Here is a 13,492-nt window from a genome sequence, read left to right as displayed (position 1 = left end):
CTGCCTTCGGCTCAGGTCATGATCCTGGAGTCCCTGGATCGAGTCCCGCATCGGGCTCCCTGCTCGGCAGGGAGTCTGCTTCTCCCTCTGACCCTCCCCCCTCTCATGTGCTCTCTCTCATTCTCTCTCTCAAATAAATAAATAAAATCTTTTAAAAAAAAAATCTAGACAAAGAGGCAAAGAATCTGTACTCAGAAAACTATAAAATACTCATGAAAGAAATTCAGGTGTCTTTTTGTTACCGTTTTCGACTTTGGTTCCATTTGGTCAGAGAACATACTTGCATAATTTCAGTCTTTTAAGTTTACTGAGATTGGTTTAATGGTTTGGCACATTGTGTGTCCTGGTGAATAGTTCACATGCACTTGAAAAGAATGTGTAGTTTTTGCCATTTAAGTGAGGTTTATCTAAGTATTAATTTGCTCAATTTGGTAATATTATTCAAGTCTTCTATATCTTTGATTTTCTGTCTGCTTATTCTTTGAATTGTTGACAGAAGGGTGGCTCAGTCGTTAAGCGTCTGCCTTCGGCTCGGGTCGTGGTCCCAGGGTCCTGGGATTGAGCCCCACATTGGGCTCTCTGCTCGGCGGGAGGTCTGCTTCTCCCTCTCCCACTCCCCCTGCTTGCGTTCCCTCTCTCGCTGTGTCTTTCTCTGTCAAATAAATAAATAAAATCTTTAAAAAAAAAAAAGTATCGAAGTGTCCAAACACAAGTGTGGACTTATCTATTCCATTCAGCTCCATCAGTTTTGCTTTGTGTATTTTGAAGCTCAGTTTTAGATATATATACATTTAGGATTTTTTTAAATTAATTGACCTTTATTTAATTATAAAATGTCCCTTTTTATTCCTACTCATATTCCTTGTCTTGAGGTCTTTTTCTGCTATTTAGAGAGTCATCCCAGCTTTCGTTCTTTTTTTTTTTTTTTTTAAGATTTATATATTTGTTTGGAGAGAGAGAGAATGTGTGTGTGGGCATGAGTGGAGGAGGTGGGGAGGGACAGATGCAGAGGGAGAGAGAGTCTTTTTTAAGCAGACTCTGGACTGAGCCCAACACAAAAACCCTGAGATCACGACCTGAGAAGAAACCAAGAGTTGGATGCTTAATTGACTGCATCACCCAGATGCCCTGAGCCATTCCAGCTTTCTTATGATTAATATTTGCATGGTACATTTTCCTCTCCTTTTACTTTGTATCTTTGTTTTTTAAAATAAAAAGATTTAAAGTATGTTTTATGGACAGCATAGAGTTGGTCTTGCTGTTTTATCAAGTCTTACGATCTCTGCCTTTTCATTGTAGCATTTAGACCATTTACATTTTCTTATCAGTAAGGTTGGATATTTGTCTGTCATCTTGCTATTTGTTTTCTGTTTATTCTATGTGTTCTATGTCCCCATGTTCCTCATTTCCTTTTTTCCTTTCTTTTTTATTATTTTTATAATTCATCTTATCTCCTTTACTAGCTTACTAGCTATACTAATTCTTTACTTTTCTACTGGTTTCTCTAAGGTTTTTAATATTCATATTTAACTTACCATGGTCTGTCTTCAGATTGTACCTCTTTATGCATTATGGAAGAACCTTACAACAGTATACTTCTGTTTCCCTATTTTATCCCGTGTACTTTTGCTGTCATATATGTTACTTCTGTTTATGATAACCATAATGCATTGATAATTATTTTTGCTTCAAACAGACAATGATCTGTTAAGAAAATTAAAAAACAAGAGAGCAGATATCTTGTATATTTACCCACATATTGATCATTTACAGCACTCTTGATCTTTTTTTTCAGATCTGAGTTTTCATGTGGTATGAGAACTTTCTTTAACAATTTCTTACAGTGCAGATCTGCTGCTATCTCAGCTTCAGTGTTTTTGAAAATAATCTTTTACTTTTGAATAATATTTCTAGGTTGACAGTTTTCTTCTTTCATTACCTTAAAGATACTGTTTTATTGGCTTACATTGCTTCTGATGACAAATTGGTGATGTTGTTCCTGTATGTAATGTCTGTTTCTCCTCTGTCAGTTTTCAAGATTTCCTCTTTCTTACACATTTTTAGTAGCTTATGATGCGTGTCGATGTGGTGGTATATGTGGGTATTTTATGGTTTTCAGATTTGGAAAATTTTTAACTTTCTATCTTCATATACTTTCTGCCCTTTCTCCTGTATTTGAGATTCCAATTACACATTTACTAGATTGCATATTGTCCTATGATCACACAAATACTAATCTTTTTTTTTTTTTTTTTTTTTTACCTTCCCAGTCTTTTTCTCTTCTGCTTCCATTTGGATTTTCTTTTTCCCATGTCAGATTTATTGATGTTTTAGTCTCTACTGTTTCATCCATTGTTACGTCCATTCAGTGAATTTTTCATTTGAGATAACTGTACTTTTCAGGTGGAGAAATTCCATCTGGTCTTTATAATTATGTGTTCCATTTCTCTTACTAAGTTCATTGTTTCCTTTAAATACTTGAGTATAGTTCTGTCTGCTTTGTAAATCCTCATTTTGCTGCTTCCATTATCTTTATCATTTCTGGATCTGTTTCTATTCATTGATTTTCTTTTTCCCCCTGGGTCATGCTTTTTGCCTCTTGAATGCCGTACATTGTAAATGCTTCATTGTTGAGTGTCTGGATTTTGTTGAATGTTTTTAAGAGTATTAGAGTTTGAGGGTGTCTGGCTGGCTCAGTCAGTAGAGCATGTGACTCTTGATCTCAGGGTTGTTAGTTCAAGCCCCACATTGGGTATAGAGATTACTTAAAAAAATTTTTTTTAATCAGATATAAGAAGAAAAGAGTATTAATGTTTGGGATTTTTTTTTTTAAGATTTTTATTTATTAGAGCACACAAGTGGGGGGAGGGGCAGAGGGAGGAGACGCAGGCTCCGCACTGAGCAGGGAGCCCTGGGGGGGCTCAGTCCCAGGACCCTGAGATCATGACCCGAGCCAAAGGCAGACGCTTAACTCACTGAGCCACCCAGGTGCCCCAAAGTTTGTTTTGATAGAAAGTTGTTTTTGGAGATAAACTTGATTTTTTTGACACTTGTTTTTAAATTTTATTAGGGTGACTCTAGAGTAGCAGTCAGCGAACATTTTCTTAACCACATTGCAAATATTTTAGGCTTTGCAGGCCGTACGGTGTCTGTTGCAGTTCCTCCATTCTGCTCTTCTAGTGCTGGAGTGGCCGTAAACAGTATATGATCAAATTATCACAGCTATGTTCCATTAAGACTGAAGTACAAAATATAGGCATTAGGCTAGATTTGGCCTGTAAGCAATAGTTTGCTGATCCCTGGTCTAGAGAAACATTTACTTTAATGCTAATTTAGCCTTACCAACAAGGCACTACTATCTGCTAAATGCGCTAAATGGTTCAGTGAGGTTTCTTCACTGTGGCTGCTCAAAGCTCAAACATCTCCTAACTCTGTATGAAGTCTGGCGTTGGATAATGTTATAGATTGTCAGTAGTTGTACTTTCCCTCTTCATTGTTATTTTCCTGGCCTTGTGTAGTTTAATCCTATTCATGTGCAGTTTATTATAACAACATACAGTCAAAGAGACAGACCCCCATGTAGATTCCTGGAGCTCTACTTTATTTATTTATTATTTTTTTAGATTTCATTTATTTGACAGAGAGAGACACAGCGAGAGAGGGAACCACAAGCAGGGGGAGTGGAGGAGGGAGAAGCAGGCTTCCCGCGGAGCAGGGAGCCCGATGTGGGGCTCTATCCCAGGACCCCGGGATCATGACCTGCGCCAAAGTCAGACGCCTAATGACTGAGCCATTCAGGCGCCCCCCTGGAGCTCTACTTTAATATAACTTTCTCCTGTGGTACTTGGCCTACAAACTTCAGCTGCCCTACAGATACTCTGAACTTGTATCTGTTTCCTCGACTTAGTGAGTCTGCTGTGGTCTGCTTATAGATTCCTCTGTTTGGATTCCCCTTCTTGCTTTGTGGTTCAGAAGTTGCCTCTAAGCAGAAAGCCAGGGCAATTATAGGATTCCCCTTCTTATAAGGATCATAGTCCTATACGGCCTGTTATCCAGTGTTGTCTTACATAGTTTGTTCAGTTTTCTAGTTGCTTATAGTAGGACAGCAAATCCATTCCGTTTACTCTGTTCACAAGCAGAAATGGAAGTTATTTAACATATTCATTTCTATAGTAAAATTATTTCACATTCAAAATCATGTCAATCTCTAAGAATAAATCCTCCAGTTGCAAACTAAGTGAGCTTGCTTAGGATTGTAATATATTGATTATAATGGCACTTTTATAGGTAAGCTAGCTAAGAGAAAACTGTTCCAGTAGATGCTAGTTTTGTTTCAGTATAAGTTAGTGTGTTAGTATAGTATCACTGACTTTAAGCAAGTTGGTGTATGTTTGTGTATATGTCTTCTATTTTTATAAAAGACTTACTGCTATTTTTTCCATTATCTTTTTTAATCTCTCTGTATTAAGAAGAAAATAGTAGGTACATTATTAGCTTAACCCTGAAGAGAGTTTTGTAGCAAAACTGCCAATTTTTTTTTTTAAAGATTTTATTTATTTATTTGACAGAGAGATACACAGTGAGAGAGGGAACACAAGCAGGGGGAGTGGGAGAGGGAGAAGCAGGCTTCCCGCTGAGCAGGGAGCCCGACACAGGGCTCAGTCCCAGGACCCTGGGATCACGACCTGAGCTGAAGGCAGACGCTTAACGACTGAGCCACCCAGGTGCCCCCAAACTGCCAATTTTTTTGTTTGTCTAAACCACCAGTTTTTAAGAAAGAAAAAAATAATGAGACGCTGGCACTTTATTTAGCAAGTAAACTTATGTACATTAGGGCTGTGGCAGACTTTGGCTACAGCTAAGAATTACCAGTTATTCAAAATGCAAACAAGAATCACTCAAAAACTATAGTAATAATCTTGTGCTTATCACTTCCACACCTCTATGCTGAAGTAAAATATCTGGTTTTATTTTTCTGTTCCATGCAAAATTTAATTTATGTTATGCTAATATTTGGCTAAAAGTTTAATCCTAAATCCCATTAAAAATTCATGGTCTTGGGGCACTTGGGTGGCTCAGTCAGTTAAGCAGCTGACTCTTGATTTTGGCTCAGGTCATGATCTCAGGGTCCTAGGATCAGGCCTTGTGTTGGGCTCCTTGCTCAGCAGGGAGTCTGCTTGAGGATTCTCTCTCCCTCTCCCTCCACCCCTCTCCCCACCTCCCACCCCCACCCCCTCTCTGGCATACACTCACTCTCTCTGTCTCTCTAAAATAAATCTTTATAAAAAATAAAAGTTCATGGTCTTTAGAGGGAGGGGCATACTGAGATGTAAAGCTATTATTTTTCTTTCATTGTTAATTTGAATAGTTTTGAGTATTTCTAAGAGTTCTTAGTACACCCTGTCACCTATATATTAGTCCCACAGAGCAATTCCAGCTGGGCAGCTGTGTTGGCTTATTTGTAAATGAGATGTTTATTTCCACAGGAAAAGATGTTAGAGTTAACCCTCTGGTAGCATGTAATATGGTACCATCTATTAATGCCATGATAGTCCTGAGATTAGGAACAACATTATTCATTTCGGAGAGTTATCAGATATCTTCCTTCTTTGGTTTAGCTTAGTAATTGTATAGACTTCAAACGCCTCTTATTGGATAATCTAACTAGATTAGATTCTCTTATTTGTATTAAGCCCAGTTTTTCATACTGTATGATAATATTCCATGCTTTTCTAAGCTTTCCTTCCACCAAGAATTAGAAGTGTGAGTTACAGAATTCTTAAGGTCTGTAACTTGTAGAGGTAGATCCCCCCAGAGTAAGTCCTTATCTCTCCACCAGCTTTCTCTGCCTTCTTCGTTCATATTAAAGGTGACTAGAACCAAAATGGCAGAAAGAGAGAGTGCCTTATACATTTCTCATCCTCCGGACATTATTTGTTCCCATAGCAGAGGGAGTAATTCTTGGTGACTGCAGTTGCTTTCTTTGAGACTGGAGTCTTTCCTCAAGCAGAAATTAGATTGATCATTGCTGTTTGTAGCTTCATTTCTGGATGGTGTTCATGGAAGAATCATTTCTGGGTCCACTGGTTGCAGTTATGATATCACATAGCTTGTTTAAATTCTTTCTAGAAAGAAATTCATATGATACCACACAGTGCTGCTTTTGTTGTTTTCTGAGGCAGGCATAGAAATTCTGCCTTTTGACCAGCTCAGAGTGAGTTATTATATTGCCTAATGATACCCCAAATTCATTCAAACTAGTTTCTTAATTCAGGTAGCTAAAAGAGTAAATAAATCCCAAATTAATCTTCCTGCCCCCTCACCCCACCCCCACCCCCATATGGAAATATTAATTCTATGCTCGGTCCCAGAAGTAGCCTATAACTCCCCAAAGTAAATACTGAAACTAATTCTATAGTGAGTACTATATTACTTGTGTTACTGTTTTCAGAAATAAATGTGTTGATTTAAGGGAAGACCTCAGCCAGGAACGTATCATTGTAGGGGAAGAAAGAGTTTTCCTTAACCCTCTTAGGGTCCCTGGCTGGATCTAAGAACTAGACAAGACAGATTGACAGGAGAAAACCATACAAATTTATCTAATAGAAGTTTTACATGACCTGGGAGCCTTCATAAGGAAATGAAGACCCAAAGAAACAGACCTTTGTATTTTATGCTAGGTGTGATGAAGAGTGGGTAGTGGTGTAGAAATGTGGATAGATTAAGGAGTATGAGGTAATTGTTGAAAGTTGGGGGAAACTTAGCAAGTCCTGTTTGTTCAGATTCTTCTTGGTGTCCCTTTGTCTTTGGAGATAAGGATGCTTCTTTACTCTGAGTATAGGGAAGGCACCTCTCACATGAGGGTTTTATGACCTGTTTCAGGGGGAAAAGGGTAGAGTGAGTGGGAGATCAGAGTGACTTTCCTGCTTGTGCTGTTTTCTCAGACTCCTTCAGCTTAAAATATTCAAATATGTCAAGGTGCCATGTTTTGGGGCTGTGTTTCCTGAACCCCATCATCAGCGATTCCCATGCTCACCCCCAGAAAAAACATCTCTTTATTACTTCTTCATACTGCTGTGACCATTGATGCTCTTACCACCGACTACATCCAAGGAATATTCTGATTCTCAAAATTTTGGGGATAGTGGAAGAAATTATTTTCTCTTACACCAGTAGCAACCAGATGAGCATTTTTCAAGTCACTTTACTAGGAATCAAAGGAAAAGCTAAAAAATAGAAATGTATAAGTTTATAGAGCATAGATTTCTTATATCAAAGAAACTAAAGTTTAACTCATATTGGCTAAATTAACTTTCCCGGCATACAAATCAGTTTTTTTCTTCTCTTTCTCACCTTGTCATGAAGCCTGTAGGATATTCAGGCAGAACCTATCTTTCTTTGAGGTTTTATCACTTTATCTGTTTCTCATAGGTATTATTTGGACTTGGTCTTTTCCATCAGCCATGTGGCCTCTATGTCAGTTTTGAATCTGTTTACTGTAACCCTTTTAGCAGCCTACTCTGAAAAGCAAAAAGACTTCTATATACTTCCAAGCTCCAGAGCCCTACTAGACTCTCTGTTTCCAATAGGAAGTTTGCCCCAACTCTTCTTACTTACTGAGATTCTCTCTGGTAAACTCAGTTTTGTCCATTCCTTTTCCCACCCTTCCTACTCTTCAGAGAAATGGTTTTTCCTAAGGCTTAGAATATAAAGATACGTTCAATAAATAAATTCTATTGAAGTAATCACCAAAGTTATTAAAAATGCATATACTGAGTGATTGAATAATTAAAAGGAAACATAGCCTTTCTTCTGCCAGATGAATAGTCACTTTTTTTTTTTTGGTGGTGGTTTCCTGATATCAAATAGCTCTCCATAGAGATTATGCCAGAGATATTGATAGCCTTTACATCAATTGTTTCATGAGAGGAAAAGGACTGAAGGGAGAGTTTTCTGTGGAAAGGATTATGCACTTTGTTTTTCTCAAATTATTCTCATTTTTTGGTTTTATTTCAGTCTTTATTTCTCTTGGTTTTCCTTCCAGTGGTAATCTATTTTTCTTTTATTTTTCTTTACATTTGAAATTTTCCTACTCTGTTTCGAATTTTATTTATTTATTTTTAAGATTTTATTTATTTATTTATTTATTTGACAGAGAGAGACAGTGAGAGAGGGAACACAAGCAGGGGGAGTGGGAGAGGCAGAAGCAGGCTTCCCGCTGAGCGGGGAGCCTGACGCGGGGCTCGATCCCAAGACCCTGGGACCATGACCCGAGCCGAAGGCAGACGCTCAGTGACTGAGCCACCCAGGCGCCCCCAAATTTTATTTTTCTTATTCAAACTTAATCCTCAAAATATGGGATTTGGTGTTTAAAATTCATAGTTAAAACATGTTAAAGTTGGTTCTCCACTTTAGATTCTATTGGTGTTTTAGGGTGACGTGAAAAAAGAAGGGTGAAAGGAAATTATTTTCTTGTACTACCCTCCAGGAAGTCCTTCTCTATACTTTAAAAGTTCTTATTCTTTTCTAGGAGTCCAATGTGCTGATTGCTGCTAACAGTCAGGGTACAATTAAGGTAAGCTATGGTATACATCTTCATTTTAAATTCAGATCCATTTTTAGATTCTAACAGACTATAACATGGAAATACAGAGTTGTACTAAGCCTTAGAGATCATTCCAAGTCATGGGTCTCTGTCCGTATGAAATGGCTTTGAGGGGAGGTTATATGAATGTCGAATAGATTGATAGGTTGGTCAGAATGAAAAATAGATAAAGACTATTAAGTATTCACTGTGGGCCAAGCACTGCTGCTTCTGTTATGCAGGTGTAGTCAGTGGACAAAGTCCAAGAGAGAGCAGAGGATGCTGGGACATTCGCCAGATTTAAAAATATTTGGTCTTATTTTACTCTTCTCTTCCTCATGTTTGTCTTCCTTTTCTTCCCCTGATAAGTAGGGTTTTCCTCAGTTGCGAAGGGAAGAAAAGGTATTTTAGGGTTTCACTGAAAATTGATCATGTGATCATTCCATTAGTTTAATTTGGAAATTTAAATATCTCTTGGCACACAGTCTCAGTCACAAATTTTTTATACGTAGGTTTCCACATCCTTTTCTTTGTAGTTAGGAGCTCAAGGAAGTAATAATGTTATCTGATTATACTATTGGATATTTAGCACTTGAGCATGACACACTAGATAAGTAAATCTTGAGCTAAGCAGTGAACTTTTTAAACAAAACACCATTTGGGGAGAGGGTTTTAGTACATGAGTTTGATTAGCACTAGTTCTGTGGGTGCCAGTTCTTTCTACATATTCTTTGCTGATACAGAAATATCAGGAAGTGATCTTTTTTGTTTGTTTGTTTTAAAGATTTTATTTATTTGACAGAGACACAGCAAGAGAGGGAACACAAGCAGGGGGAGTGGGAGAGGGAGAAGCAGGCTTCCAGCGGAGCAGGGAGCCCAATGCGGGCCTCGATCCCAGGAGCCTGGGATTACGACCTGAGCCGAAGGCAGATGCTTAACGACTAAGCCACTCAGGCGCCCAGGAAGTGATCTTTTAAAAGTAATATGTATCTATGTCTTCTGCCACTTAGCATTAATTTTGCTGTGGCTTCCTTCCACTCATCCTGAGTGGAGAATGACCCAGCAACCAAGGGAGCAAATCCAAGCCTAACACATTGTCCTATGGTGATGAATTGAGCAAACTCAAAGCAGAACCACACTGTTAGCTGGTCATACTAATTTACATGTATACTCCTTTTTTTTTATACAGCTAGTTTCTCTATTTGGAAAGCCTCACTAGAGAGCCATGGGCAACTTAAATGAAAGCCAGGCTTTTGAACTGATTGTGTTATGTTCTGGAATCTCAAGCAAGATGGTAGAAGGTCTTGGAGTTTCTGTTTTATGTGGCTCTCTGTAGTCTCTCAGTTTTTCTTTATTCTCATGGCAAGGCATGTATTGAAAAAGCTGCACCTTATTCTTCAACAAGTTTGGCCTTTGAGGCAATTGAGATTGCTAACGTATCTGCAGAAAGCTCAAAACTACACATGTACTTATAGAATCTCAGTGACAGCTCTTAAGATTTTGTTCAACGGCATTGACCTCTTTTGTTGAATCGTCTACTTGCCAAATATAAAGACAAAAAGCATCATGGAAGCACAGGTACAAGTTAAGCCTTAGCAGAGCAGGAGGGGAAAGTTGCTCCTTTAGTTCTTTCCACCCAGGACTGCAGTCTCCATCAAACATAATCCTTTTGACAGTATCTTATAATTGTCCTCAGCTTCTGTGTCCTTTCTTAGACATTTCTTCAGCTGTTTTTATAACTGATCATTGCTGCTGCTGCTTATTTTTACTTTTAGCGGTATGACAACTTTCTTGTATGACAAGATAGGACTTGAACTCTCATAACTAACACAATAGCTTGACATCAGATGATTGACTTGAAAATGAATGAAGCGCTAGGAAAAGGCAAGATTTTAGGTCCTGTATACTTTGATTGCTATAAACTCTTTATCCGTGGAAGAAAGAAATAGATTAAAATCCTGAGCAGCAATACTTAAAATTTTCTTTAAGAATATGGAAAGATACCAACATAAATTTCAAAACTGTTCTATCACCCAGTTCATTTATCTGTATGTTTTATGTAGTTTAAAGGCTCCCTAGTTAACTGTGGAGCTAACTAATCTGAAAGAGTTCCTGCAACTGTTGAATTGAAAGGAAGGAAGGATCAATGTCTAATCCCTTCAAATTCTTTAGCATTTTAGCAGTTAGGACAATTTTCTTGATTTGGTTCTCCATTTACAATACAGTAAAGATTCATTAAACTATTTCCATATTTTAAAATGATTTTATTAAACTGATTCTTTTTTCCCTGTTTTCCCCCCAATTAGGTGCTGGAGTTGGTATGAAGGGTTTACTCAAGTTAAACTGTATTTGATCCTGCTGAAATACATCTGCAGCTGACAATGAGAGAAGACAAACTGTCATGTGATGTCTCTCCCCAAAGTCATCATGGGTTTTGGATTTGTTTTGAGTATTTTTTCTTTTCCTTTTCTTTTCTCCTTCATGACCTTTGGGACATTGGGACTACCCAGTGAACTCTCCACCATCAATGTAACTCTATGGACTTTGCTGCTGTTGGTGGTGTGATTATCTAATTTTTGTGATAGGGAAACAAATTCTTTTGAATAAAAATAAATAACAAAAAATAATAAAAGTTTATTGAGCCACAGTTGAGCTGGGAAAGTCTTTGTCAAAGATGGCAGGAGATAATCTTTTCAAGAAGTAACACACATGAACTATGAATAATTTGTAAGGTCCATATTTCCCAACCTCTTTGTAATTCTGCATATCAACTTAAATGTAAAGGTATATGGATTCCCTTCCAGGGAATTGTATGTTTATAGTAGGTGGGAAGATTAGTTAACTTTACCTTATGAATTCATTGACCAGATTTATATCATCAGCAGATACCATACTTCAGTCCTCTGGATCTGGCCAAGAATCTAACATTTTGACCAGTTGAGACCACATTCAAACAGAAAAGGAATAGGGCACCTGGCTGGCTTAGTCGGTAGAGCATGTGACCAGGGTTGTGAGTTCAAGCCCAGCTGGGTGCAGAGATTATGTTAATTAATTAGTTAATTAATTAAAACAGAAAGGGAATGTCAGTCTGTGGCAGCTATTGTCTTTGCCTTTGAAATGTTGCCTAGACATACTGTAAGCCCTAAATGCAGACAAACCACCTTCAATTTGTAAAATCATAGCTATCAGATAGTCACAGATATTAGTACCATCCTCAGCTGAACAGTGACTTTGAGCAGGGGTTAACAAACTTTCTGGAAAGGAGACCAGATAGGAGATATTTTAGGCTTTGAAGATCGTGTGGTCTCTGCCATAATTATGCAATTGTAGCAGGAAAGCATCCATAGACTTAGCAGGAAAAGAATTTGAGGCTCCATTTCCCAAATTACCAAGCCATATAATATCTTAAACTGTCTAGTTAATTTTATGTTATTTTCAATTTGTAAAAAGGAAGAGGTTAGTAGTTTGAGTAGCAGGTCAAGCAAAAATAATGTGAAGTTTTCTGTTTGAGCTACTTTAAAAGTGTGAGCACTTTTTAGAAAAAGATATAAACAGAATTATACCCCACGCATATTTTATAGAAACAGACACTTGGAGAAGCTTGGTATGAATAAATATATGAATGGTAAGGGTAATTGGAATATCCCACTGTATCCCTCTACACTCAAAATTATTGGGTCCACATTTCATTATCTGAAACCTTTGGGTCAAATGCATTTTGGAATTTAGAACTTTTTGAATTTTAGAAAAGTAATAGAGTACATATACTATATATTACATAACACCACCATCCAGCAGAGTCTGGAGCAATACTCTATTATCAAACACATTAATGTTTGTAGCAGAATGTATGAATGTTCACATTATATGAGATTAATAAAGGTTAAAAGTAGTCTTGTATCAATTCAGACAGTTTTTACCAGCGAATGAGTTTGCCTCAAACTTACGTGAAATTTTCAGTTTGCAGAACTTCAAGACAATTATATCTTACTAATTTTGGGGAGTGAAGCACCTGATAAACTTTTGGACTCAATTTTGAGAGGAAAGGTCACTATCATTCAAAAGTTAGACCTGTCAACCAGAACAATGTTAGGCAGCCTTCATTCTAAGATTAATGATGACCTTTTGCAAAGATGCAGAAAGAATATTCAAATGTAGATTCTTTACTTAAAGAACTTAAGCAGATATGTCCAGAAAATCATCAAAATGGGAAGCCTAGAATTAATGCCTCTTTGAATGCATTTAAATAAAAGATTATTATGGTTTTTAATTTGGTCTGACTTTTTTTATGTTTTATTTCAAGCTGTCAACATTGTAAGGTAATGTTAATTTCCATATGTGTAGAAGGATACAATAAGGTACCTTTATTAATTATCAAAGGGACTCAATTTTTAAATAAATTATTTTTAAAAGGCAGTGCTTTACTTAAATTTGTGTTTTTACTTTTTCTTGTAAATAGGGAGAAAGCTTTTTTTTTTTAAGATTTTCTTTATTTATTTGACAGGCACAGCGAGAGAGGGAACACAAGCAGGGGGAGTGGGAGAGGGAGAAGCAGGCTTCCCACTGAGCAGGGAGCCTGATGCGGGGCTCGATCCTAGGACTCTGGGATCATGACCTGAGCCGAAGGCAGACGCTTAACGACTGAGCCACCCAGCCACCCTGGGAGAAAGCATCTTTAAGTTTGAGTTAGTCTTTGAAAGATGTCAACATTGGGCGCCTGGGTGGCTCAGTTGGTTAAGCGACTGCCTTCGGCTCAGGTCATGATCCTGGAGTCCCGGGATCGAGTCCCACATCGGGCTCCCTGCTCAGCAGGGGGTCTGCTTCTCCCTCTGCCCTCTTCCCTCTCGTGCTCTCTGTCTCTCATTCTCTCTCTCTCAAATAAATAAATAAAATCTTTAAAAAAAAAAA

General features: G+C 37.7%; 1 protein-coding gene across 5 annotated transcripts in view; it reads left to right on the top strand.

Moving 5' to 3' along the window:
• Positions 1-12,854, top strand: part of COP1 (COP1 E3 ubiquitin ligase) — a 240,103-nt gene extending 227,249 nt beyond the window's left edge. For all 5 annotated transcript variants that reach the window (XM_081824647.1, XM_031025015.2, XM_081824646.1 and 2 more), the window contains 2 exons: positions 8,531-8,575; positions 10,891-12,854. In XM_081824647.1, the coding sequence (XP_081680773.1) occupies positions 8,531-8,575; positions 10,891-10,908 (63 nt within the window). In that variant the 3' untranslated portion in view covers positions 10,909-12,854. The remainder of the gene's footprint in view (positions 1-8,530; positions 8,576-10,890) is intronic.
• Positions 12,855-13,492: the final 638 nt, after the last annotated feature.

The sequence above is a fragment of the Leptonychotes weddellii genome, chromosome 6 (assembly GCF_054177405.1).
Source record: "Leptonychotes weddellii isolate Sample4059 chromosome 6, ASM5417740v2, whole genome shotgun sequence".
Classification (NCBI taxonomy): Eukaryota; Metazoa; Chordata; class Mammalia; order Carnivora; family Phocidae; genus Leptonychotes; species Leptonychotes weddellii.
This window is presented reverse-complemented; position numbering and strand designations above follow the sequence as displayed.